Source organism: Hermetia illucens, chromosome 6 (genome assembly GCF_905115235.1).
Source record: "Hermetia illucens chromosome 6, iHerIll2.2.curated.20191125, whole genome shotgun sequence".
NCBI lineage: Eukaryota > Metazoa > Arthropoda > Insecta > Diptera > Stratiomyidae > Hermetia > Hermetia illucens.
The window spans coordinates 24,167,005-24,194,942 of record NC_051854.1 but is presented as its reverse complement, the minus strand read 5'-3'; the positions used below and the strand labels follow the sequence as shown (position 1 = coordinate 24,194,942).

Sequence of the window (27,938 nt, the reverse complement as noted above, 5' to 3'; positions counted from 1 at the left end):
GTATGAAACTCCAGACACCCCGTTTTTGCACTGAGGTCCACCAATTCGATATCCCTAAAAGCTGTCTGGCGTCCTGACCTACGCCATCGCTCCATTTCCGGCAAGTGTCTACCTCATCCATACGGACGAGGTGTCCGCCCACCGCAATCTATTGTCCATTCTGAAATTCTTCTCTTGAACCCGGCTACGAGTTCTTAATTTTTTTTTGCTAAGAACCCAACTCTTTGACATTATGGTGAGACATTTCGAGCGAAACAGTTTTTGTAAGCTGAAATAGGCTCCGTTGGCAGCCAACAACCGTGCGCGGATTTCATCGTCTGTGATTTTCCACCCTAGCTAGGAGAAATTTTAAACCGTTTGAGACTTGCAGCCTCCTATCTTGATTGTGACCAGTGCGATTCGATGTTGTCGTTTCCTTGATCTTTGGCGCTGACGTTACTGCCATGTACTTCGTCTTGCCTTTATTAATGTCCATTCCAAGATCTCGATCTGGATGAAGGTAGACTGTACATCTCGGGTGGTTCTTCCCATAATATGGAGAGGGTGGTGCCTCTTGCGTTGAGATCTGCAACGCGAATCAGTTTCTTCAGGGCTAGGTTAAAGAGGACGCATGCTAAGGCATCCCCTTGTCTTAGACGGTTCTTGATGTTGAATGGTTTCGAGAGTGATTCTGCTGCTTTTATTTATCGAATCCTCTCATGGCCGTGTATAGTTTAACATTGGCTATGCTATCATAAGCGGCCTTAAAGTTGATGCAAAAATGTTGCAGCTGACGGTCACAATCCAACAATTTTTCCATCCTTCGCCGCAGAGGGAAAATTCGATCCGATGTTGCTAATTTGCATAGAGTGAAGCTCTTTTTGGTATGGGTCATTGACGTTCTGGGCGTATGAGGCTTTCCGACCTAATAACATAGCATAGAATATCTTATAGAAGGTACACAGCATCGTGATATCTTTATAATTGCTGCACTGCGTGATCTCTCCCTTTTTATGTATGAAACAGATAATGCCTCTTTGCCAGTCGCCAGGCATTGATTCGCTGTCCCACACCTAGAACATCAGTTGATGAACCACTTTGTGTAATTGGTCGCCTCGATATTTAACCAATACCGCTATAATTCCATCGGCTTCTGGCGACTTATGTTGGTAAAACTTCCGCTTCTTGTGCGGTTACTTCCTGTACTTCTCGAGTTCACATACCTGTTGGCTCTCTCAGGCTTCCTGTTCCCATCTTTGAAGTCGGTTCTCCACTCGACGGAGTTCGTGATATGTCACTGCGCGTGCCTGCGTTCTTTGAGAATGCAACATTACTCGGTATGCAGCATTCTTCCACTCCGTTGCTAGCTTACATTCATCGTAGAAGCAGCCGTTCCGAATTTCCTCGTGGATAAGGCCAAGTATGTTTGTGGCAGTATCAATGACAATGCTCTTCAGGTGGTTGTGGAGATCATTTGTTGATGCTTCATCTCCAGGATCTCTGTTGACTGCGGTTATTGCGGCATCCATTTCCCCTTATAGGTGTTAAGAAGGGCTTTGTTGTGGATGACTTCAGTTTCCACTCAGCTGATTGTCAGAGGGGATTGTAGGCGGTGTTGTTATTGGAACTCGGAGCACTATGCCAACGAGATAATGATACGAATCTATATTGGCCTCCCGATATGTTCTGATATTCATCAAGACTAAGAGGTGGCGGCGTGCAATCAACACGTGTTAAAAATTTGGTTGAAAGTGGTGGCGTCTGAAGAGGCCGACGTATGTTTTGGGACCGCTTTCCGCGCAAACTAAACTCGGACACCATTTCGTATGACACTTCTAACTGAATAATCCGCAGTCCGTTATCATTGGTATCTCTATGTAAGCTATGGGAGCCGATGTACCGCACAGAACGGACTCCGTCCCTACTTGACTGTTGAAATCTCTAAGTATTATTTTGATATCATCCTTGGAACAGGCTTCGAGGGTCCGCTCAACTGCTTCGTAGAAGGTATCCTTCTCCGACTCTGCAGTCTCGTCTGTAGGGGTGTGAACGTTTATGAGGCTTATATTTCTAAATTTGCCTCGCAAGCGCATAGTGCATAGCCGTTCGCTTATATTTTGAAAACCGATAACCGCAGGTGTTATTTTTTGCCTGACTAAGAACCTACTCCGAGCACTGGAACGCCGCTGTAATATATGGTGTGGTGGTTCTTCTCCAGGAAACCTTTCCCTGTTCAAATCATTTTTCGCAATGCTGTTACGTAAGATTTATATTGGGAGATGGGAAGTTGCGCAAATCGTTGAATGTTAATTCTAGGCTTCGTTTGAGATATCAGCCTTTTTTCCACCGATATCCTCATAGGATGGTGTATTGTCAGTTTGAAATTTTTGCCATCCTTAGAGGAAATGGTCAAGAAGGAAATTTCCTAAAAGAAATAAATACACAATAAGCTATAAGGATCATTGCGTTTTGAACCACTCTAACTTTTATCTTTCAATCTTCCAGATATTTTGATTGAAACTGTTTCCGAAAGAACAATCGAAACTGCCAAAATAAACACCAAAAACGTACTATTTGTTTCAAGGGCATTTTATGTTCTGAATGCAAAGCTCACACTAGTTAGCAACCACTGCAGTACTTAAATCAATATTGTAAAATTCAAGGTATACATACATAACTAGAAACGTCAGGACCTAAACCATTATACAAGGCGAAACTCTGCCAATGGGGGGTATAATTTGACCTTCCTGGGAGGTATTCAATATTATGGCTTCTTCCCATATAGTGCTGACCTTCATAGGTGATATTAACCGATGTTATTACCGTTTTCACACAAGTCCCAAAAGCTTTAGGAATGTGTGCATGGAAGGCGCGTTTTCAGGAAATATTGGCCATCGAGAAACCCTACATAGGAAAACAGAATAATAAACTAATATTGCCATCGAATAGATTGTTCCTGGTAGTTCAGAAATCTGTAGTAGAACAGACAAGGATGTTACTGCAATATTAGATCTATTGTTCATTGAAATTGCAATACAACTCCTTGAATAGATACAGGAATATTACCAGATAGTGGGCGGTGTCAAACAATGGTTATTATCATAAGTAATAGTTATGCACACATAATACGTACCAGGTAAAGTTCCCATCAATGGAGTTATTATTATTTTGCAATTTAATTTTCGACCCCACGCAAACATCCCTTATGAAAAGCCGAAAGGATTTAATTGAACCCCCGGGTTCCGTGGCACAATATCGAACACAATTGGAAGCTTCTCTCGAACTTTATATATACAAAAAAGAAAAGTTTCCAGGGATGCATGAAAAATGCATAAAATACTATTCCATTGGCAGCAAGACAAAAGCCTGACTCGGCACTCAAACAATTCGTCCAAGCCATGCTCGATTTGCCTTTTGCGCCAGGATCCGTTGAAAGGATATTTTCCATTTTATTGCCCGCTTGCATGTAGTTATATTCGAATGGCGAAAGAAAGTTCCATATAATCGAAAATGTTCACGTAGATACAGCAAACACGCCATCGAAATTTGCCGCATTTATCGAAAAATATATTCCCGGCACGTTACCCTGTACACTTGGAGTGGTGCAAACTCAACATTATCCGATTAAGGTGGTGTCGTACATGACAGGAGTAGTATGAAGGGTTTATTGCCATTTTCCAAATTACCAGTCATATAATTTCTCCGACAAGGGCCTTTGATTTGATTGTAGTGTTATCTATTACCTGTGACTAACGTACACGTAAGGGGTGGCTAAAAGATTTGCAGGAGTAATGAAATGGCAAAAGAAATGAGATAATGTAGAAGTAGAAAGGAATAGGACAGTTGTCAAGAAAGTGAAGTTGAGTGGAATAGTGCTTTCATTGTCCGTTATAATAGAGACAAAAGTTATGGTTCCTTCTATTAATTGTTTTAGTCCAAATAATTCTTTATTCTGTTAGCAGAGAATTCTGGCATTTCTTTTAACAATTTATGTTAAACCTTATTAAAAACGGTATACCATCTCTTTTTCTTTTTGATACGTATACGCGTACGTAATTTTCAACTCGTATGACAGACTACAACCGACTCCTCGTGGAAGTTCTAGGTTCTTCCTAATGCATGGAACTTCAAACACTGCTAATTTGTATGGAACTGTTTGCGACAACCCCCTTTGTGCTCCCTCAGGCGTCATCAGCGATCCTTCACAAATAGACCTGACTCCCTAGGTGGCCTTAAACTCGTGTCCTAGGTAGTACCACTAGTGACTGATACAAGTCGAGACACACTGGAGCCTCCGCAGCTGTTGACAACTTTCTGCCAACGTCGATGGGGTAATGCGGGCATATTTTAGCCATTTGCAGCGTGTATCAGGAACCAGCTCCTTCGTTACCCTGGTCAAATATACTGCATTGAATCGAAATTAATTGACCACTTTGCCCCGTCGCGTTGCGTAGCTCAGACGTCATTAAAAGCGGTAGCGGCTTTGCCCACAAAAGTACACCTGTTTCTGAATAATAATAAACCAAGCCCGAAAAGAGCGAAACAGAAGTGTCTTCAATGCGGAGCATAAAAGGTGGCAGATTCTTAGCCGAATTAGGTCCGAAGCCAACCCTAGTTTCTAGTTTAGAAACCACCCGCTCTCTGGAAAACCGAAATCTTGTCTGTCTCACAGAAAAGACTCAAGTAAAAGATAGATAAGTATCACCTCGGCGAGGATGAGAAACTCGCTTTGATGGAAACTGCCGAGCAAACTTCACAACGGCAGGAAAATTAGAATTGATTGGGTAGAACGCAGGATACGAATTCGGGCAACCACCATTAAGTGTTTCGTATATTATTGGCACTGTTCTGTAACATCCCGGTGATCTGAGAGGAGAACAGCAAACCGTAGATGCGGTCAGAAATGCCACAAAGCGGATATATGCAACCAAGAAAACAGTTGCGTTCTCCGTTAAGGTCGTTCCGCATCTCATTTCTCGCGGTGTTCGGTTGGAAAAAGCTAGGATGCTGTTAATATGATACGCATCCTCAGATCGACATGCACAGGAGTATAAGCACTCGTGAGTTGCTAGCGCAGTTTGAACGGCTATCATCTGGGCTCGGGACGATATCCGCCTTAGGGGATAGCTTTGTCTAGATTCGGTATTTAGGGATAACGTTCCACAGCATCTATCCAAACTTTCTATTTATTGGTAGACCGTGGATATTGCCGAGCTTCGGAAAGATCGTCATAAGTTTGGCCGCTTGATACTACGTTAGGATATCCAGGAGTAAGCATGCATCACAATGATAGAGTGCAAATCAGTCAAAAGCAAACAAAAGCAGAGCTCGCTTCTAGTCGGATCTAGTTGACAAGGTGAATTCGGTTCTGTGGGGACTCGATTATAAGCTTGTCTCTCGAAAAATCAAAACAATGTTCATTTAATGCCAAACAGATCGCATTGTGGGGGCATTATTCCGCACGCAATCCATACGGGTTGATGACAACAGCGTGGAAAGTGCCGAGGATTGCCGAATTTTCTCCATAAAAGACTTGGAAGCATCAGTTCTCCCTATGAGAAACAAGAAGGGGCCAGGACCGGATGATGTCCTGGTGAGGGTATATAAACTAGAGTTCGACCTTCGGTCAGACCTACTGCTCGGCACATTCAACGCATGCAGGAAAGAGGCTTCCTACCGGAAAGTGGTAGGGCTTGCATACAGCCGCCATTTCCGATAGGTGGTGCTCCTCGTAATCATATTAGTAATGCATTTAATTCCGTTAGTGGAAGTACATGATAAGCTTAAGATTTTGATAGATTACCTGAGGAACTGTTGGTTGCGCTAAAAGACGCTCCGCGGAACCACAATTTAAGCATTCATTTAGGGTTTTTAAAGCTTCACTGGCCTTTCCCATATTCAATAGCTTAGGCATTTCCTCAACTATATCTTTAGGACATGCTTTTACTTACACCCAGAATTTCTATTGGCAGCTTCCCTCCTTGTAGGATCGATCGACCCATCTGCTTATATGTCGTATGAGTTGTTGCAAACACTAACACACACTAACACGCCTTATTTGCATGGCTCTGCTTGCTCTCATGTATTCCAGGTTTGGCTTCAAGTTTAACTAACTTATCGATCCACCTTCTGAACGCTGCCTGTGATTATGTAATCGCTGAGTCCGTATCAAGGAAGTTTCTCGAATTGTAATTCTCAACTAACCTCGCCATGCACTCAGAGACGTATTCCAGTCAATGCTTCTCTAATTTGCTGGCGCATTTTTCACGTCTATCTGAATGCATTGCGGTTTTTGCAAGGTCCAACACCATGCACCCCACAGTCCTTATTATGTATCAAAGCTGTCATTGCCGCTTTAACGCTGATTGGGAACAAGCATAAGATAACCCTTTTTATTACCGCCATTGTCTTCAGCTGACTGATTACATGTTAGTAACGAAGATAATTTTTCTTTTCCACTAACCAAGGAATATATCTCCTTTCAGATGCGTCTTGAATGTATGAAGAGGTTTAGGTATGCCTAAGACCTTAGTGTCGTCGATCCTCGACCATGTTTCCTCATCCCCATGCTGCTTGACGGTGAATTGAAATGTTGCGCCCTCGTTGATTTGCATCACTGGTTGTTTTCCGGCATTTTCTAAGAGAGAGAAACCTCCTGCGATCTTTTTCCTTGTAGGCTTTTCATTACAGCCCTGTAGGCTACACCCCTGAGGTTCACTTCACCGAGACGTTTTTTTTGTGTCCTCTCATTTGCTACTACCAAAATTCCCAATAAATAACTAATAGAGTGGCCTTACACAAAAGTATACGATTTGGAACAATGCACTTTCGTTATTTGGGCGCCTGAGGGGAAGCGTTCACCTACAAAGTATGGACCATGGGAACCACCATATCCAGTTTCAAGGATGCATCAAGCAGGGTATATCCCTTGGCATTTGGTTGACACATTCAAAAACTTGCACAGTAAACTCATCGCTCCACCACAAGATTGCTTTTTTCGTATCCCGCGAGTGTTACGGTAGGAAGAACATGGCAACAGTCGATATGCATACGATAACCCTCCACCATTCGAATCAACCTTTTGAATGAAAAGTTTTTTTTTTAATGCATGGTATATTGCGCTGCGCTATCTACTAATAGGCTGCTAGTTGTAGTTTATGTCCTCGCCGGCTTTTGTGCGAACTGCTGTATACGGTTAGCCGTTCCATCATTATGGAAACTTGCACCCTTCGAAGTCTTAAATTCTTAAATTTCCTTCTTTCTGAGATCTGCTAATATGACTGATATTTTCTGCTAGGTTTCCGAACTTCGGATCCATCTTAATTTTTCGGAGGATTCTCTTTCAGTAGCATCGTGATTCCATTCTGTCTTGCTCAGCGCTCTACTCACGTAGGCAAGCGGAAATTCCTTTCTTAAATAACCCTGAACCAAGGGAATCTGATGGGTGATCTCCTTTATATAGGTCAACTACTCCGCCACCTTCCATAAGTTCAATTCGTTTCTCAGCTGTCCCAACCGTGCTGTTCTGCGTTCTATTGAAGGTCATCTGCTGTGAACAGTTGACTAAGGTGTACTACAGGGTCCTTATTTTCTCTAGTATGCCCATTTTCGGGTGTGATTATCTCATACTCCCCAAACGAGTCAGTTGGTAATATTATATTTTTCATTCGACCTCAGCTGGCCACTTCTACAGTTTGCCCAAGCAGTGAACTGTTTCTAATGTAGTTGTTCGCTGTCATTCCGCGTCTTTCCTCTGGGTAGTCAGCCGACTGGCCCCTCCCTAGCGCGCTATGCAATTTTTTATTAACACTGAACACTGCCTTCTGGTAAGCATTCCTCAACGAGGAATCCGCTGGCCGAGTGGTGTCCGGATTGTAAGGCGGTCTCTCCCCCGAAGTTCTGGCGTCTGCCCTTACCTGTTCTCGATCTACAGTTAGTGAGGCAATCGCACTTCCATGAGTGCCATACCTGGGTGGGGTTTTCGGATTCTTGCAATGCCATTTTCCCAGTGCAACCTACTGATTCTACTTGCCTTAGTGACACTTGGAATGGTCCCTGTTTTCTCTACATTACAGTGTTTAGGAAGTTTTTCCCAGTAGATCATCAATTGTGATACCTTGCCTTGCTTGCCTACATGCCTACATAGGTTTTGCTTTCCCAAATGGAGTTTTCAAAATTCAAGCTTCTGCTTGATTTATCTAGGTTCCTGGCTTTAACGATTCCCCTTTTATTATTCTCACTTCCCTGACGATGACTTGAGAATTTTAAAGCGTTTCCTTGACTCCGGGATTCCATTTTGCTTTGAATTCGAAATCGGTTATCAAATGCCCAAACGGTGTGTTTCTTCGGCCTGCATTTTTAGTTGAGTGGGAAATAATTGGATAATTATTATTTATTGCCCTTTTTCGCTTTGTCCATGGCAAACATTTAACTCGTAATGACAATTCAGGGATTGTCCCCTGGAAAATATGGAAACTAACTGGCTGACCAAAATAGCTTCTTCAACAAAATTGTCCCTACTAGCCATTTGGAAATACCTAGCATATCCATACTAAAATTGGTCTTTGCTGTACTTATGTCTCTTGCAGAACTACCTTGCATCCGCTAAGAGAGATAATTGTCCAAAAGTCAATAAATCCGCTCTAAATTTTTCGCCCACGACCTTAATTTCGGTTATTTGCTGACGCCTTTGCAGCTGTGTTCATAAGAAGTGCCCATTTAGTGTTCCTCACTCGGAATACATTAATTTATCTAATTCACTTCCTTTCTCTAGATCGATTGAAGCTTATTTTCTAATGTTGTTCCTCCTATGTATCTTGGGAGTTATTTCCATCGTGGTGTCCCTGCTCCCTTCTTGGCCAATTGGTCTGTTGTGTCATTGCCTTTCAACTCAAAATGGCCTGAAACCCAGAGTATCCTGACGTTATTGTGCGAACTGAGCATGTTCAGTCACTCAAGGCAATCACATACCGGTTTGAAGTTCACCTGGTTCGACCTAAGTGCCTTGATCGCCGCTTGGCCGTCGGTAAGAATAGCAATGTTTTGTTTCCAAAAGCCGTTTTTGTAGGTTGAAGGCGGCACATGTTTCAATAGAGTATATTCCCGCATGGAATATGCTAGTGTGCTTACCAATTGGTTCAAAGTAGGGCCCGCCTCCTCTGCTGGGAGGATCCGTCAGCGTACCAGCTAATCTGGTTTAAATGGGCTGTCACAGCCAGGCCCTCAAAGTTTGCCCTGTTACCCAAATTTGTTATCGAAATGAAACGTCGTTAGCTCTTTTCATTTTCATTTGTATACTCATTTAATTCTCACGTACATATGCGGTAAGGAAATCCACCGACTCATAGCCTCCCGTAGCATGGTAAGGTCAAACTTATTTACCACTGAGGCGACCAGATGTCAATGAGGCTCCCTTCGAATTGAGTTAGTTAGGAAGGTGTTTTTCGACTCCCCAGTCTAGATCCGTAGCGTTTTGTTAATAGTAGGGCTGCGTTGTAGAAAGCGTGGCTGCCACCACCCTCTAACGGTCTTCGTAGACGAGAAGCTTGACTCCTGGATAGCCGCATATCATCCTTGAAGAGAGACATATCAACTTCAGAGAGGGGCAGGTTGGCCCCTATAGCTAGAATATAGCCAGCTATATTCGCATCAATCTATCCTGCATTGTACTGCTTGTTCCCTCTCCTTCCTCAGGGTTCCTTATTCAGTCTTTATGATATATTCCCTTTCAATGATACTGAGGAAATTTGCTCCTTTTTTTTATGTTATCTTCGCCTAACAAACTTGTTGCCGAGTGATTTCTTTATCCGCTACTGAAGACTATTTTCTGATTTCTTCTGCATCGACTTTGTATTTTGATCATCCACTCATTCAGGCGTTTCCCATATACCAGTCTTGTAATCTCTGTTTATGGTCCTTGCTTCTCTCTTTCCTTCATGAACTCATAGAGCTCTGTTATTTCATCATCAAGTGAGATGAAAGCTACTTCCGATAATTTCACCTTGTATCGCATAAGTACTTCTGCGTGAAAATTATGTTCCTTCGGTTCCTTGACACTTCCTGAATAGTCAGGAGATCTAGGATCCAGTTCCTTGTAAAGAGTAGACAGCTGAGTTCATTATCACTCCTTCTCGCAAGCTTGTACGATTGGATCCCACCGTATCCAAGCCAGGAGCGGGTTAGTCTACTCTGCAAAATCCGCCCATAATGGTTAGTTAGTTTATTTTCCGGGTATCCTTCCCGTGACCATAAAGCATTTTCTTCCTTATGTTCTGAATCCCTAATACTTAATCTTCCGATAATTCGCTGTCTCAGAGGTTTAGGGGCTCTGTCAATCGTTTGCATTCCATTTTCCATCAACCGCATAGGATTCCTTTTTACTTTTTTCGTTTTTAACCACCCTTAGGTCTTAAAATCACATCAAACTGATTGACGAAATCCTTAAGGCCACCCCATAAAACCAAGCCAACTCACGCAATTTTTTATCAAATATTATAAAGTACAAGACGCTAAGCCAAACTACACTATCATTGGGATTACAGTAATGATAGTGTAGTGTGGCTAAAGGTATAGGGGAAAAGCTTGAGGGTGTTCACAAAAATTGTTAATACCAACAGGAATGACAACCCGGCTCGAAATTTCCTTTTTTTTTTATAACATTCCTTGACGAGTTCTGTACGACGATTCCTTATTTTTCCACTGTTCTGTCGGCTGTGAAGTCTTAGCGTATTCGGGACGAATACCATACGACTCCTTTATCCTTTCACGTCTACTTGACTTGTTGCATTATATCCCCTTGACAGGACTCTTATGAATTTAGGAGTCGGAGCAGGGAACAGATTGGAAGCATGTTTCGGATTAGGTAGGTAGCTTGCCAGTGGTTTAAGGGAAGATTTATTATCGCAAGCAAAATCAAACGAAATCTGTGTTGTACTGTCAACGAACCTCAGGAACAAGCTGTTGACTACTATTACTGTGAATTTGTGTAGAGGAGGTTGTAAGGGTTGGGTAAGGATTTGAATTTTTTCAAATGTTAGGTAATATGTGAGGGACTTCGGAGGATTCTTATTAGAGACATGTTTGCTTGGATTCTATGACAATACATATTCCACATATAAGAGTTCTATGGATTCGAAGCTTTCCATCGAAGACAGCTGGTCCCTTTAAGACAAGGGTACACCTTTACTACGCTTTACAGTTTTCCAGTCTGCACGAACCATAGTTTCCTAACAGTGCTAGAGTGCATAAGTTTCAATTTACACGTACTTCGTACAGGCTCCTTCAAATAACATCGAAACAGAATCTATAGCAAAACCAATCTCCTACCACTTTACGTTATGTCTCCATTACATAACCATCCCTTCTTTGAGTGGCATTTTTCCTCATGCCAGAACCGTACAAAAGCGAAAAATCCATTTTCCTTGGAAATTGGAAGATTTTTTGTTCATATCCTTGTACACGTACGAGTATATTATGAATTGTTGCTCCCCAACTGAACATACTTGAAGTCAAAGAGGATAGAGAAAGGGGGCAAGAAGTGGATAATAATGGGCAGCTTTAATGTGGGGCCAGCAATTAGGCAAGAATTAAGAGGGTTATGGGAACCCGGGAGGGTTAAGTGGTAATGCATTGCACAGAAACTGCTTAATGGCCAGCAAGGATACAGAAATGCTTAGAAAACTGGTGTAATGTTTCTTTAATCTCACGGATTTGATTTACGGCCCAAATAAAAAAAACGCTGGCTGTAAAGTTTTTGCAGGGATTGCTTATTTAGTTCGCTTTTGTTTTAATGAGTTTGTTCGTTAGCTCGAATATATGTTGGCTTTTAGTTGAGATATTTATCTGGGCCGGCTGTGCTAGTTGGTATTTAAAACCTCGTTTTTTAAATTAAAAAATAAATGCCTTTGTTCTACTTCTAGGTTCATAGTTCCATAGCCCAACTGAACTATGAACTATGGTCTCCCCATTTGGATGTGGATTAGTTATTTTAGGAATGTTGTTTGGCTGGTTATTCTTCTCCGTTGTTAACTTCTCCTTTCTAAAGTGATTTTTAAAAACCGTTTTTATGCCACAAACTACTTAGACCCTGAGTGCTGTCGGGGTAGTCCGTAGCGTTTACAAAAAAAAGCGCCTCTTTCACCCTGCAACTAGAGATTTCTCTGAACCTCCGTCTCTTTCGCAATTTTTCCACGATCGGTGCAACCATCATTCCGGATGTGGTCAAAACGTGTCACACCACTAGTCCAACGCAACATCTTCATCTGCATTACCGCAAAGCGCCGTTCATTGTCTTTTATAGTTGGCCAACACTCAGAACCATAGAGAGCGAAAGGACGGACGACATTGTGGTAAATTTTTGCTTTGAGACGTTCGTTGATACGTCGATCACAAAGAACATCAGTTGTGGAATGCCCTTCCATCCAGGTTGCGTTAATGCGTGAAGCAATTTCATAACGCAGTTCTCCATTGGCTGATAGCTCGCTCAGTTCTGGGCAGATCACTTCCGTTGGATGTTCTGTGTGACGGTGTCCGTAACAAGAACAAAGAGGAGCGATGAGAGGGGGCCTCATTGATGAACATCAACAGAGACATGAACTTTTCGGATCACTTTTTCTAGATCGAGAAGTGCATTGTAAAGAGGGCGATGCTTCTCACAGTGTTTCTCCTTGAGTAACCGCGTAGCGTATATTGCGTCAGTAGTTCCGCAGTTTTTAACAAATCCTGCTGGATTTACGGTTATTTCAACGCTTTCGCGAATCCGGTTGTCAAGAATGCGTTCAAAAATCTTCATGGTATTGGAAAGTAACGATATTGGAACTGTGGTACTTTCTTGCCAATCAAATGATGTTCTTCCTTCCTGAATACGATTAAAGAATTCACTGAACCACAATTTTGGGTGCCAGCTTTTCACTTTCCAGAGCTCAGATGCGATGTCCTCAAGCCTTTCCCCGATTTCATTCGTTTTATTGGCTCCTCGACTTCAATTGCGCTAACAGGTGGAACTGCTCCTAATGTCGACAATGATTGTGGAAGTGGAGGATAAGCAAATTTTTCAGTTGAAACCTGCTCGATGTATTCTCGCCATCTATCCGTTGCGGCTCGACGGTTGGTAAGCAAAGTACCCGTCTTGTCATTAACGCAACAAAAGTGTTCGATATCCTGTGTGCGTTCGTTACGGCTTTTGGCAAGTCGATACAGATCTTCCTCGTCATCCCGAGTGCCAAGTTTATCGTAACGATTTTTGTAATGGTCCGCTCGGGTGACAGCGACTGCTTTCTTTGCTTTCTGGTTGGGATTATTATAAATTTTCCAATTGGCCAGTGTTTTATCGCCGAGAAATTTGTGGTAGAGGCGTTTCTTTTCAAGGCCCTTCATTTTAACATGGTCATTCCAAAGCCAAGCATCTCGGTTGATGTCGGCCCCCTGAGAGCATATGCTCCAGGGGAATTCATGGAGGATGCCCGGTTATTTACGGTTGGCCGCCTAGTGGGAGTTTCATGGTGGTTGTGGTTATGCCTACATCGCGGGCAGAGCTCCTCGGAGCTCACGCGTGGAGTTGCGCTGTACAACTCCGCTGCCGTGCTCCTTAGTTGCAGCAGAGGTGTTAGATAGGCCTCGCATCCACTGGTACGAATACTGAGCCTGCACTCAATATAAACCAGGACGGTTATGCTTGCATGGCGGGGCTCTGATTGTGGTCTCAAAATCAATCCGTGTCCGAAGAGGACCGTGGGATTATGCCTACATGGCAGGTACTCACGTTAAACCCTCAGGACTTTCATCTCGGTTGATGTATCGCTTACCCGGTTTGGTGACCCCGAGGGTTGCAGAGGCCGCTTTGTGGATCATGTCTTTCATTTGGTTCCACGATTCTTCCACATTCGTAATGGTTGTTAACCACGTAAGTGAGATGATCGTTCTATGAACCATGTATTCATAAGTACGAGGTCATGAGTGTCCGCCAAATCGATTATACGCTCGCCACCCCCATTGCGCGCTCCGAATCCCTTTCCCCCATGGCACCTATTGTCGTCTGCCTTTTCACCCACATGGCCATTAAGGTCGCCGGAAATGATGATATAGTCGTCAACAGGCACGTGACAAATCTTTTCATCGAGAAGTTGCCAGAAGGTATCTTTCTCGGCATTAGGTCGACTAGTCTGTGGTGCGTACGCGGTGAAGAAGTGAATAGTGCGATCAGCTGATATAATGGTGAGCTCCATCAGCTAATCATCAAATCGTTCTACTTCTTTAACATCACGGTGCTAGTGCTAGTGTTTAAATCATCATTATCCCCTCGCCCTAATTAGTCGCCTTGTCTCAATCAGTGGCAACCGCTTCTCTGTATTACGAGTGAACATTGCAGGGTTCGTCCCGCTTGCATAAACCTCTAATCAGGCAATTATGTGGCAGAAGTTGTAACGCTACTAACAAATCAAGTGGGAATTTGATGTAAAGGGAATCAAGAAAATATGCTAAGCTCTAAGAAGAAAAGGGATAAGGTAGTTGGATGCACTTACTGACAAGAGAAGCTGCACTGCATCCAAGAAGAATGACTTTGTAACTGGTCGAGAGAAAGAAGGAAGTAAAAATTAACTCATCAAAGCATCACAAATTACCTGTCGTTCCTAGTCGACTCCTGTTTATAGCAAGTTGAAGCTCACCACCCTGGCAATAAGTAGCTTACAAATATACCGTAGCCCTCCCCAGTTCGGCATTATTCTTGCCGACGTCATACTTGTCGTGGATTCCTTGTCATAAGCATATTGCATTTGTTGTCTAAAACTTAACTTCGTATCTATCATCATTCCAGCCTTCCTTCTGTCGCTTCCATGCTGTAGGGAATATCCCCTCGGACAAGCACGCTTTTACTACGCTTCTACCAGATCTCTGAAATGTGCCAGCGCCCCTCTCTTGCTGGGGAAATAACCCCTGGATGATTTTTAACAAGATAGGGGGGCACGTGATCCGTCCTCTCAACCGTCCATCACAATTCTATAAGCGCTCCCCCACGGATTCCCTCTGACCTCGTTGAATGGCAAGCTTGAGGTTTTTGCGGCCAACTTGTAAACATGCTCCTAACAAAGGTCAGGTCTACGATTAAGGAAGACCCTCCTTTTCGAAAGGTGGTTGCATCACCTTCATTTACCAAAACTAATTCCGGCTGGGCTTAAGCCTCTAATAAACTTCGGCTCCCTGGGCTACTCTCCCTGCTTCCCGACTCGAAGTCATCAAAGTCACCGGCAATTACCAATGGACTTCGTCTCCTTGTATCGAGAACAAGGTTCCCTAACATGTCTAAATTCAGACAATATGAGACTGGTTGTGGCTGTATACGTACACATCGCCTATTTTCGCCCACACGAAACCACTAGCCAACTCTCTCATGGGGCATTGTATAGCTTGGCGACCGCACGTCCATATTGCCGCTGCACCAATCGAGTCTGTGACCCATACACCACCGTCACGGTTTCTGTAGGGTTGACATATAATGGCAATTTCCATCTGAGATTCATAAGAAGTCCTGAGCGACCCTGCAATGGTTAGGCTTATTTGAATAAACTTCATTTTTTCATAGCTGTCAACGCCTTTCTGAATTGCGGGCATTTACCACTTCTGGAAATATGCTGGTTATACCTTTCTTCCTTTCCTTTGCACAATAGTGATTTGGGGCCCCTATTGCACTCCTTGGCAATATGTCCTTTTTACCCACACTTTGTGCATCGATCGGCACTTGAAGCACCTCTTTAATGAAACCGCAGGTGGCAGACAACCTATCCGATTCGAAATTTGCGGCCACCAATAACTTCCGTCCACTGGTAATCGTAATGTGGCCATTTGAGTAGTGTCATAGACTAGAACTGTTCCATCAAGGCAGCGCAAATTTGGATGTCACTTTATTGAGATCTTCGCACTGTATATAGACCTCATGTTTTTGGGCCTGTACTATGACTCTCTCTCCAAGTGAGTTGAATTGAGTTCAGAAGTCATCAGTTTTTCCCAAGCTCTATTTTTCAGCTCAAACATGAGGTCACCATTCTGGGCCCTTCGAATCTTGCTAACATTTTCACCTCTATCTTTCAGGTCGGGGCTTTGACCTTTCCGGATAGAACAAATTTCCGTTGCAGGAGATCTCAAATGCCTCTGAGTGAATTCGCACTTTTGCTTTCTTCTTCGCCTTTTTATTTACTACCTTGGCCCATCCATAGTTTTCATTGCCCTCCGAGTTTGCCGATTCGATGGACACAGCTCGCACTTCGAGGACCTGCTTTCTCTCTTTGGTGCTTTTAGTTCCATTTTTTGGCCTTTCCCTCTTAGCCGCTTGCTGATATACCAGAGGATCCACATCTTTTTCTTCCATTCTCTTGGTTGGTGGTAGGTTGAATACAATACGATGAGGTGTCAGTCGCGTCGCCTGTCGCACTGTTGGAGCAACGAGTTTCGACTTGTCCTTGGAATTTCATTCCTCCTGCTGCGATTTGTTGTAGAGCATTCTCATAGCTTCCACCATATATTTTATGGCTTTGTTCACGTTACACTTGTTCTTGATTAACTCGGACAGCTCAACTATTTTTGCACCAAGCTGTGTGAAGGGTAATTCCTCTGGATCAGGGTTCTGCTCTTCATGAGTCCCAACCGGATTTCTGCTTTTAAATAGTCTATTGCATTCATTGCACCTTCCCTCGGTATTATCTTTTATGCTTTTTGGCATTAGCGGATCCCAAGGTCGACGAACTTCTTTCGAATGGGTACTTTTCCTGGTCCTGAAGTACCTCCTTCTGTCACTCCTCTTGAATATGTGCGGCCGGTGTTGGTGTCGTTTTTGTCGTCCAGTGATCTGCTTTCAACTCATCTTTTTTCGATTTTGTTGCTGGTGTTCTCAGTAGAGTGGTACTTTGCTTGAACACCTTTTCCATATCTAGAACGATTGTAGCATCAGATGTCACGGTACACAAGTTGTCTATCACCGTGGCACTGCCGGGGGACGAGGGGAGCCTGCTTTCTTACTCCCAAAAGCCGTTGGTACTGGAATTCCGAGCCCCCGCACTGTAAGTTTCCTCCTTCTCTCTTCTTCCATCATGGTTTTATTTTCTTGGTATCCTTCCCATTGCCATTTTGGTCCACGCACCAGGGATGAGCAAACACTAGCCCATGCACATTCAGAAAAGAAAAGTATATGAACATGAACAAAACCTTTATACTTGAGGGGCCAAACTTCCGGTATTCCGACTTGTCTTTTTACTAATGCTAGTCGCTGTTCAGGTGTCAGGATTTTTAGGGAAAAAGAAGACTTTCTTCTAACTTTTGTCCTAACTATCAACTATGTGTATGTGCCATATGAGTGGGATGTCATCAATCATCTGAACGTGAACGAGGCAGATGACCGTCAGGTGAATGGTTCATGGGAGTTCATTCCCCCGAATAAACTTAAACCGAATAACTTTCAAATTTTACAATTTTTCTAAGGATTCGTTTTTCCTGAAATTTTGCTTTGGATTTGTCGTTCTGCTTCGTTCTTACCTTCTTCATAGAAATCTATAATTTTGCCTGAGGGATTTATACCCATACGTAATCCATACCGCTCTGCGATGTAACTATACTTTAGTGCTCATTTTTATTTCGTTGGTAAGTATAATTTTGGGTTAGAGCAAAGACAAACTTTTTCGTTAGAAAGATTACAGTTCTATTTTGGTTACTCATTTTATTGAAAAGGATATGTAGATTACATATCCTTCAGCCAGCTTTATTACTCTGCTTTCATAGAAGCTAAAGGGGTTTCGGGACAGAAAGAATGTCTTATCATATAAATAACACCTACCCTAATCTGATAATAGAATAATAAACCCGATTACAGAATGCTACTTAGCAGTGTCATTAACTTGTTAGTTATAAGGATTCAATTAATTATAAGGATCCAGTTAACTACCAGACATTGAATTAAAGCCAGTTATAAATATTATATTTCGGCTTAGTTTTAGATGTAGATTAACTTCGTCCATGTGTTGTGCTAATATCGTGTGATCCAATGTCACGATCGTCCACTGCTGTTGCCTTAGGGAGATCTGTACCTCTGGCCTGCACATAATCATATGAGCGGACAGCTCATAAGCCTTTTTCTGTATACGCAGAGTAGCTCAAAAGCTGCACCTCTGTCCTACGGTTAGGTTCAATGAAACAAAATGTTCAAGCCTAAGTTTATCTGCATCTTTTGTTCTAATCCGACACCTAATCGCCTACCTAATCACATAAGAGTTTTTTTCCCACAAACTTTTGTTCAAATTCCACATTTAGTAATAGGTTACACTCGCTTTTTCTCCACAGTCTGTACTTGCAATATCTCTAAGTAAGTTATTCGCACAAGTGAAATTTGATATGCAGTCTGTCTGCAAGCAACTTCTAAGTTTTTGCTTCTGCGCTAGGCAACTCAAATTTATATTTTTTGCTGTTTGTTTATTATAATTAATCTGGGAATCATCTTCTGTGCGGGTTTGTGATGTGTGCGTTAGGGTTTTGTGTAAGATTACTTTTAAGTATGGTTTTGTACAGTTATTTTATGTATTCTGCACTAAGCAACCTGATGAGGGATCCTTGAATCTACCATCCAAGCTTTGTCATCACTTCACATAATGAGCCATCTCTCGTGAGGAAGAGCAGTGTTGGTCAATTTTCGAGAACTTAACGATAAAGCAATTTCTGAACGCCATCCAATACCAAATATACCAGTAATTCTTGTTTTTGTGAAAAGACGAAGTATTTTGCAATCTGGATATGATACTGTCTATTTGAAATGAGACAACCAGTCAATAATGGGAATTTTATTAATTTGGTCGATTACAATTCGACCAAGAAAATGTTTTTAAAAACAATGCAGAGTTCCATGGCAATACAGGATTCTAGGTTGGATTAAGAACATCCGAAGATAAGGCTCACTAAAGTCCTCAGTTCGAAGAATGAAAACTAAGACACTGTTCCTGGTTATCCCCGACATGATATCTGATACAAGAACTGATCTGGTCTCATCATGTTCCAAACTCAAGGTTAGATTAACCTGCACACAACTTCCTAGTGATCATCGCTGGTCTCGCCAAGAGTTCGCTGAGTTTTATTGGAAGTAGGTTCATCCAACTGGTGAGAGAATCCACTCGCTGCTGGTCATGTTTCAGATCTGGTGAGGGATGAAACAAAACATCAGGCCGGGAGTCGTCTCCCAGGGTGGCGATAGAAGATGGTGTGATGTTGATATGAAACACATGATTGGAATTCGAGCTGCTCATCCAGCCAGGAAATAGCAACCGTAGAATGTAGAGCAGCGGATACCACTCGTAGCACTCTTATACTGTAACCAATTGCGAGAACCTCCCAGAGCGAGGCGGCAGACGGATTAGCGGCTTTTAGTCTAGAGACTATAGTACTCTCGCAACGAAACCGTCGACTACGAGGGAAGCCAGCAAAGGCTAACTATATTTTCCGCCAGATTTGGAAGAATAAGGAGGCTGATTCTGTCGATAACTGGGACAAAAAGGATCTCGTCAAATATCGAGCAATGGTTAATGAACGTTTAAAAAACCAACAGAAAGCGAAACCTACCCTTGTTAAATACTACAATTATCTCAGTTTTGTGTTGCTAAGATCAGATTTTCATCGATTCTCTGTTTCTGTTTCATTATTATCATACTAATAATATTGTGAAGGGAAGCCGCACAGCGTCCTAGAGCAACTACTTGGCCCTTCAACTGGTCATATCATAGTATGTCGTTCAAGCCTATAACTGATAGGATCTCTATTATGTTTCCGGCTTCTAAGCGTTTCAATTCGCCCACTGGTATTGATTATTTGCCCAGATCCCTCAATTACTTCACCTAAGTGCCGGACACTGTTCCAAATCATGTGTGAAGGTTTCGTCCCTCTCCTCACACAATTTGTAGACAGTATCCTTAGATATCCCTAGCTTCCCCAGGTGATAACTTAGACTTCAGCAATCTTTCCAGCCGTTGGATTCATATCCCTTGCTAAGCACCCTAGACTTTTCCATTTTTGGTAAGTGCGTCCAGTACAACCCCTTCAGTCGTTCCTTTTCGTTTTTCGAGGTTAGACAGAAGGGTTTTTGTGTGCGTACGGCATCTATGTTCCTTTCCTGGCCACCTCGTCCGCGGCCTTATTGCTTTCTAGCCCAATCCGGCTTTGAGCTCAAAGTATCCAGACCTTATCGAGTTGGCCGATCGTTTTCCGTCTGGTGGGACTGAAGTAAACGTTCGGCTGTTGGCTGGAATATCAATGTTCTATTCCATATGCTTCCTTTCGAAGGTGAAGTAGGCGCAACTATATATGGCACCTGGAATATACTGATGTGTTAACTCATTGCATCAAAGTACATTTTCTAGGGCCAATGATCCCGTCACCTGCTTCCTCTGCCCAATTGCTGGTTTGAACTCTAGGTCCCTGCCACGCATTCTCCAATGTGTTTTAAACTTCATATCGAAATAAAACTTCGTCATGCCTTTCCGTAGTATCAGTAATTTGGGATATCTCCTAGAAAGAATGTCAAATTTCATTCGATTTAAGCAGTTCTCTTTCTCGATGGCATTCTCGGAAATTCTGAAGGTCACCTTTCCTGTCTGACTCTGTATGTGCAAATGGAGACGAGTCAATTGCCGTTGGGCATGTCGTCATTGATAGACACAAACAATTCTTTGAAGCTTGTGTTACTTCCTCACTTATTATCACCCCATAAGTAATCACTACTATTGTAGTGTATATCCAAGGTAGTGTCTTCGGGGTGCATCTCCATTTTTCTTACTAAGAACGTGCAATTCTTCAGAGCCTTCATAGCTTGACTGGACCGCCTTCCTGCACCACTTACTAGTGATCTTAGTCCAGTTCGGATTCGACCACATAATAGTTCAACTATCATCATCATCAACGGTGAAATAATCGGTAATCCGATCTAAATCTGCCTTAGGAACGAACTCCAGACATCCCGGTTTTGCGTCGAGGTTTACCAATTCGATATCCCTAAAAGTTGCTAAAAGTTTATCGGAGTCCTGCCAACGTCACCACATTACCGGTGCCTATAACATTAGAGTTTGTACCTGTCGGTACTTCTCTTTGCGTGTTTTCTGATATACTGCCCTTCTAGAAGCAGACGGCGTTTCTCACGCCCTTGCGGAGCAGGCCATCCTGAATAACTGTTTTTATGTTATCGAACGGTCCTTTGATATCCACAATCGTACATAGTTCTCATTCTTTGGTCTCTTTGACATCCAACAATGCATCCGTCAGTTAATACAAGACAGTTTATATTAATCGTCCTGCCCGGGAAGCGTATTGATACTGATGTGGAGGATTTTGCATTAGAACGTTAGTTCTAATATAGTTAGCTATCATCTTCTCCCCCGTCTTGAGTACAGACGATATCAGGCATATTAGACTGAAACATTTAAGGTGAGAGGGATCTTTTTCTAACGTTTTTTGCTGCCACCATACCCCTAGAGAGATCTTATGATGATGGCTAGATCCGTATTTAACTCTGGTTTCCAAGCATACCTTTTTTTCTAGTTTTCCCCTTCTGTTCGTTGTTGCGGAGTCAGACAAGATCCTCTGTCGAGAGGTAGGCCCCGGGCAATGATTTCTGGAAAGTAGATGTACTTCAGATGCACTCTTCCCAAAATTCACTGCTTCCCCAATCACATTGTATACGTCGTTAGTGTGTTTTTCCACTTGGGTCAATCCCCTGTTTATTTTACCCAGTTTAAGAGTTCTCTGACCTCCTTTCACATTTTGGTTAGGTTTCTGTTCCACCAGGATACGTCTTTGCATGAGTTGTCTGTCTGTCTTAAGCGCAGAGCTGGCCTTATATGCGTGTGGAGGTTTCCACTACTTCTTCTAGTTCCATTTCGCTCCACCGCCCAAAGGTAGATGATGGTGATTTTGTCTAGATTGATACGCAGTTTCGCCTCGCTGCACCAGGCACTAGAAACCCTTAATCCAGTTGGCATTCTGTCACAAAGGGTGTCCTCATATCTGCCCAGATTAGAACAATGTCGTTAGCGAAACCCTGGATCTGTATTCCAGTATTTGTTACCTCGTCCAGGAGTTCACCCGCTACCATATTCCATATAAGCGGTGATAGTACGCCGCCATGTAAGACAACCTAGAGTAGTATTCACGACAATAGAATTGTTACTTGTCGGTACTTCTATTTATCTTGCGTCTATGTGTGTAATATGTTATCGAATTCTTCTCCCATATCCAGAAACGCACACACGACCAGCGCTGCCCGTGCTACCCTACCCTTAGAAGAGATTCTAAGATCATTTCTACGCTTCTTGAGAGTAGTATTGGCAAGATGTCATCTACTCCGGCCAATTTCAGTGTTTTGAAAATTCCCGCTGCCTACCTTACCCAAGGCTCCGAGCGTACCTCTTTTGCTTTTTCCAGTTTTTTTTCCTTTCCCTTTTGTTTGCTTTCGGCCGTGTTGCAGGACCCCGGGAAATGAGTTTTCAGAAGTAGGTTTACTCTTGTCCCTCACCCTCGTTAAATGCGCTGTCCTTGGCTATAGCTTTGTATGGCCTGGTTGCTTCTGTGACTTGTTCGATCCTTTCACATAATTTCCTCGAAGCTGTTCCATTTTGATTCTCTGATCGCGGTGCTATACGCAGTGAGTACATTTTTGTAACCCGCCCAGCATCCGGTTTGCTGTGCCCGGCTTATGCGTTTTGGTACCTCTGTTTGGGTTATGATCCTGTTCCGCCAGGGTGTATTCCTAGATGAATAAAATGTCTTATATGCTTTAATGGCGACTTTGTTGAGATCTTCCACCACTTTTTTTAGGTCCAGTTTGCTCCTGATGTCATCGCCCCTTTGTAGATGAGCGATGTTGTCACTCCGGTATCTTGTGTAGGAGTCTCCCGTCTCCTCCCCTCGGATTCTTTTAGCTTATTGTATAGGATTAATTAAATGATCTCACTTACGCGATTACCAACCATTAAAAATGTGCAAGAATTGTGGAACCACATTAAAGACACAATCCACAAAGAGGCCGCTGCAACCCTCGGGGTCACTATACCAGGTAAGCAGTACATCAACTCAGATGCTTGGCTTTAGAATGACGATGTTGAAATGAAGGTATGTGAAAAGAAACGAATCTACCAGAAGTTTTTCGACGATAAAACGCCGGGCAATTGGCAAATTAATAAGAATGCCAATTGGGAAGCAAAGAAAGCGATCGGTGGCACCCGAGCAGCCCATTATAAAAATCTTTACGATAAATTGGACACCCAAGACGCCGAGAAAGATCTATATCGAAATGTATCGCGAAATCGTTGATACAATCGTGAATCTAGCCGGATTTGTCAAGAACTGCGGAACTGCTGAAGCAATACACGCTACGCGATTACTTATGGAAAAACACCGTGAGAAGCATCGCCCTCTGTACATTGCATTTCTGGTTCTAGGGAAAGCGTTTGACCGTGTCCAACGCGAACTCATCTGCTATGTTCAAGGAGAACACTTAGTGCCAAAAGATCTTGTGCGCTGGGGTCAATTGCTCTACCACGATCCGAAAAGTAAAGTTGGAAGTGTGGCGGGTGTATCAAAACCGCTTCATGTCTCTGTGGGTGTTAATCAAGGAAGCGCCCTCTTATCACTCCTCTTTGTTATTGTTATGGATGCTGTTACGCGGGATATCCAACATCCAGCACCTTATACGCTGCTTTATGGGGGTGATGTTTTCCTAGCATCTAATAGCAAAAATGATCTTAAGCAACTTGTCCAAAAATGGAATGATCGCGTCATGACACACGATTTTAGATTGAATTTGACTAAAACTGAGTTTTTGAGGACCGATTCCCATGAAACAGGCACAATCACTATCAGCGGCAGTGACCTGCTCAAAACTGAGCAATTTAAATACCTCGGGTCAATGCTATCAGCCAGTGAAGAACTGCGTTATGAAATTGCTGCACGCATTAACGTAACCTGGATGAAGTAGCGTTTCACAACTGGTGTTCTTTGTGATCGACGTATCAATGAACGTCTCAAATCTAAAATTTAACGCAATGTGGTCTGTCATGTCGCTTTCTATGGTTCTGACTGTTGCCCGGCTATAAAAGTCAATGAACGGCGTCTTGAAGTAACGGAGACAAAGATGTTGCTTTGGACTAGTGGTGTGACACGTTTTGATCACATCCGAAATGAGAATATCTGCGATTGATATGGGATTGCACCGATCGTGGAAAAACTGCGAGGGACAAGTCTTCGATGGTACGGTCACGTAATTTGCGCTAACGAAAATTCACTTGCCTAGATTGGTCTGAACATCAAAGTCGATAGTAAACGACCAAATGGCCGGTCGAAACAAAGGTGGCTTGATACGCTGGATGGGGATTTAAAAGCCTCGAGATTGCATCCAGATCAGCCACTTAATAGAATCAAATAGCGAAACCTATCACGACGAGCCGACTCTGCTTGTGAACGGAACAAAGACTGAAAGAAAAGAGGATTGTTTAGAATGAATTCAAGAAGATAAGATACTCAACTCGTCGGTTTGTGCTGCCTCTTAGATTCCGACTGCAACAGTCGAGGAGCAGTTGGAGTGCCTTCCGCTCGCAGAACTTCACCAGTCTACTGATTCATTTCATCCCGATCCGCGTGTATTCTCTTGATAAGTATCCTGATACTACGGCTTCCTCTCTAGTTCTTCCCCGAATTCCAGTGAGACTTGGATGCAAATCTGCCCTCGGTACTTCCAGTGTTCTTGAGCCAGCACTATTCCAATGTTACCCTTGGAACGGACCCTTGGAGCTACTGCAGACGCAGTTTTGGTGGTGCGCTATCTTAGTGCTAGACATTAGCCCTATTAGGGTTTGAAGTTTTTCTCCAATGTTGAAGTATCATCTTCCCCTTTTGACACACACACGTCGTTACGTTTCGTTGTCCAACTTAGGCCCAAGAAGGTCTGGGTCTTGGTCACCCAACTTTTCCTTTTCTGTGGGCAACAGGTCCACTTCTTTGTTCGAGCCTGCCCTTTCAACCTGTACAGCTTCAACGATTTCTTCGGCGATCTCAGGAGACTTTCCACCCGATATGTCCTCCGAAATAACTTTCCTTGATTTCTCCCTGTGCATGTGCACAGTATGCTGTCAAATCTGTCATTGATGAGGCTGTCATGGTGTCTAATTTCCTCCAAAGATCCTTTATCTACCCCGATCGAGGGGAGTTTCCATATGCCATCCTCCTTGTTTCTAAAAACTGTTAGTAAAGGGCGGGTGTAGATCAGCGTTTAGAATGATGGGAAGGTACAAAAGCTTTCCGGTCTCAGTCGCTCTGAGTTTTGAGAAGGTAGACTATTATGATATATCATTCCCAGCACATGTTGTTTTTCAAGCTGGCTGATTAGGTACTGTAGTCCTTAGCCAGTCCACCGTATCCTCCGTCGCGCAGTCTATCAGTATAATAGCTAGTCGAAAGTGCATTCCACAGAATACGAGCCCCTTGCTCCACCTCTCGTACATCTCCATCACGGTGATGTCTTCGCTGATTTCCTCCTCCTCACAAGTGCTCCGGAGATGTTTTCGGCAGTATAGCCAGTCGATTGCCCTTCATTGCATTAGCATAGCTAAAGGCGGGCTTCCTAGCTCCTACTTTCACCCCTGACCTCCCAAAGATCTCCTCTCTCTTGGAATCAGATTTGGATTTCTTGGGAGCATTCTCCTCATGGGGGTGATTTGCGCTACTCCCCGCTTTCTCCAGTGTTTAAGTTTTAGGTCTGTTCCTTGCTTGACCCTTTGATTGTTATTGGTGAGCAAGTAATATGCTTACAGCAGCGGGACAACAGAATGGCGAACACAATTATTCATAATAAATAAGGAGTCGAGCTCGGACCAATGAGGTGGAGAGGGTGACCATGCAGCCACTTGTTGACCGACTTAATCCGTAAATAAAATTTGATTTCTCACTCTCGCTGCACTAGGTTCGAATCCCAGTCGTCATGGATGTCTGTGTTCGTCTTGGGGTGGAGATGAGAGGGCGTCTGATGAGTCGCCTTTGGATGAAACCGTCAGTTGTCCTTTTGGAATGATGTACAAAAACTGGATTGATTCAATATTGCCAAGACACTTCTATATGACTACATTAATCTCATTACTCTAAAAACATCTTTTCATGAAATCCGTAATAATTTAATAACCAACCTAATGTATTTTAATTATTTTAATTCATAATTGTTTCATTTTTAGGTCATGGCCTCAAATGCTGTCCCAGTTTTCCCAGTTTTGGCTTCACTTCGGGCAAGTACAAGGTAAGTGGCAACCGACAAACAATTTTTCAGAGGAAATTATTAAACTAACACAGCAAAGATTTGCAGCTTTGAAAATATCTTATGTTCCTTCCGTAATGAAACTGAATTTTTGACAAGAACGCAAACAAGATTCGAGAATTTAAATGTTTGAAACCAAATATCCTAGCATTGTTAACATGAAGTACTACACACTTCCTTGTGAACGTGTAGCACATACAATTTCCATACGCGGATAACCACTATTTAGGAAAGTGGAAGCGTAAATGTAGACAAAATTATGTATATCCAGAGACTGAAAGGTTGGGACCGCAGTTTTTGCATCGATAACGCTTAGTATATAAACATATGAAGGGTCATGGTTATACTCGAAACAGAATTTCGTCACCCATGTCCTTTAGAGAAGCTTTTCGTCAAATATCATGGTGGGAGAATTGCTTTTACTTTCTTTCTGTTGCTTTTCATAGAAAGCGGTTATGGGGTTGCATTGCTTACATTGTACTAATACCGAAAACGTGCTTACGGTACCGGTGAGTAGGATTTAAACTAGACGGTTGGACAGTGTCCAGTAAAATTGCACCTCATTAATTTGATACATGGAAATAGTGTTTTTAGAAACTAAGGCCTATAGAGCGGCACAATTTTTCGAATGCATAACATAGAATCGCTTCCAACACTTTTCGGAAAATCAGCCCTTTTGTACATATTTCAGAGAATAAGGCAATATTGATGCTTCAGGCAGGAACCGTGTGTCGAAATAAAACTTCATCTTCATCATTAAGTACCCTTCGATTCCATGCCCTGGGCGATGTTAGCCGAATTTTTATTAGCATCGTGTTTTTTCTAATCTTGAGAAACCATCCGCATTTTCAAACACACAACTTTCAATAAAAACGTAGTAAATAGCCTTTAAGGATCAAAGGGTCCTGGGTTCGCATCCACTTAGGATGGACCGCACTTAGTACAGAGAAATTTTTACCCAACTTTTTGGTACACGGACCACCATTTCTGGGCTAAAAAGCAGGCAACTTCTGGTGTCATGCCGGGTAGAGCTAATTTATCAGTCACTTGCTCAGTTCTGCCTCTTCCGCACTTACTATAGATCCTTCTATCCATCTATAAACACGACATAAATATAAAGCATATTCAAATTAAAAACCTAGCCACCATCGATAAAAACAACCTCAAAAACACAAGAGTTAAATGGTCCGTCATACTGAAAACCTTACTTTTGTTGGTGTTAATTTTTAGTCCGATTCTGACTCTCTTTCCAAATTCAGAGCCATTTCGCCGAGGTTCATGACTCTGTGAAAATGCGAAAAAATATCCTCAGTGTAGTTGAATTATTCGAAGTTCTCCATATTTTTCGGACAATGCAGCATGGAGAACGTCACTGATAGCAAAAAGATATTGTATGGACCACAGAATGGAACCTTGTCGGACTATTTTCTGAACTTGGAATTCTTTGGTTCAGCACGTAACATTTTGCACCATTGTAAGTTGCTGTAATAACAGCTGTTGGTCTTTCCGAAATGCCTCTCTTGCGTAGAGTATTCCCGATACACTCCCTATTAACACTTTCAACAGCCCTTTCGAAATGGATAAAGAACATGTGAAGTGGAGATTTGAGTTCCTTGCGCTGCTTCAAATGATCACTGACAGAGGA

The 27,938-nt window shown here is 42.8% G+C and overlaps 1 protein-coding gene across 2 annotated transcripts in view; it reads left to right on the top strand.

Annotated features, from left to right (window-relative positions):
• Window positions 1-27,938, top strand: part of LOC119660264 (basement membrane-specific heparan sulfate proteoglycan core protein-like) — a 514,615-nt gene that overhangs the window by 31,223 nt on the left and 455,454 nt on the right. For both annotated transcript variants that reach the window (XM_038068722.1, XM_038068723.1), the window contains exon 5: window positions 26,214-26,275. In XM_038068722.1, the coding sequence (XP_037924650.1) occupies window positions 26,227-26,275 (49 nt within the window). In that variant the 5' untranslated portion in view covers window positions 26,214-26,226. The remainder of the gene's footprint in view (window positions 1-26,213; window positions 26,276-27,938) is intronic.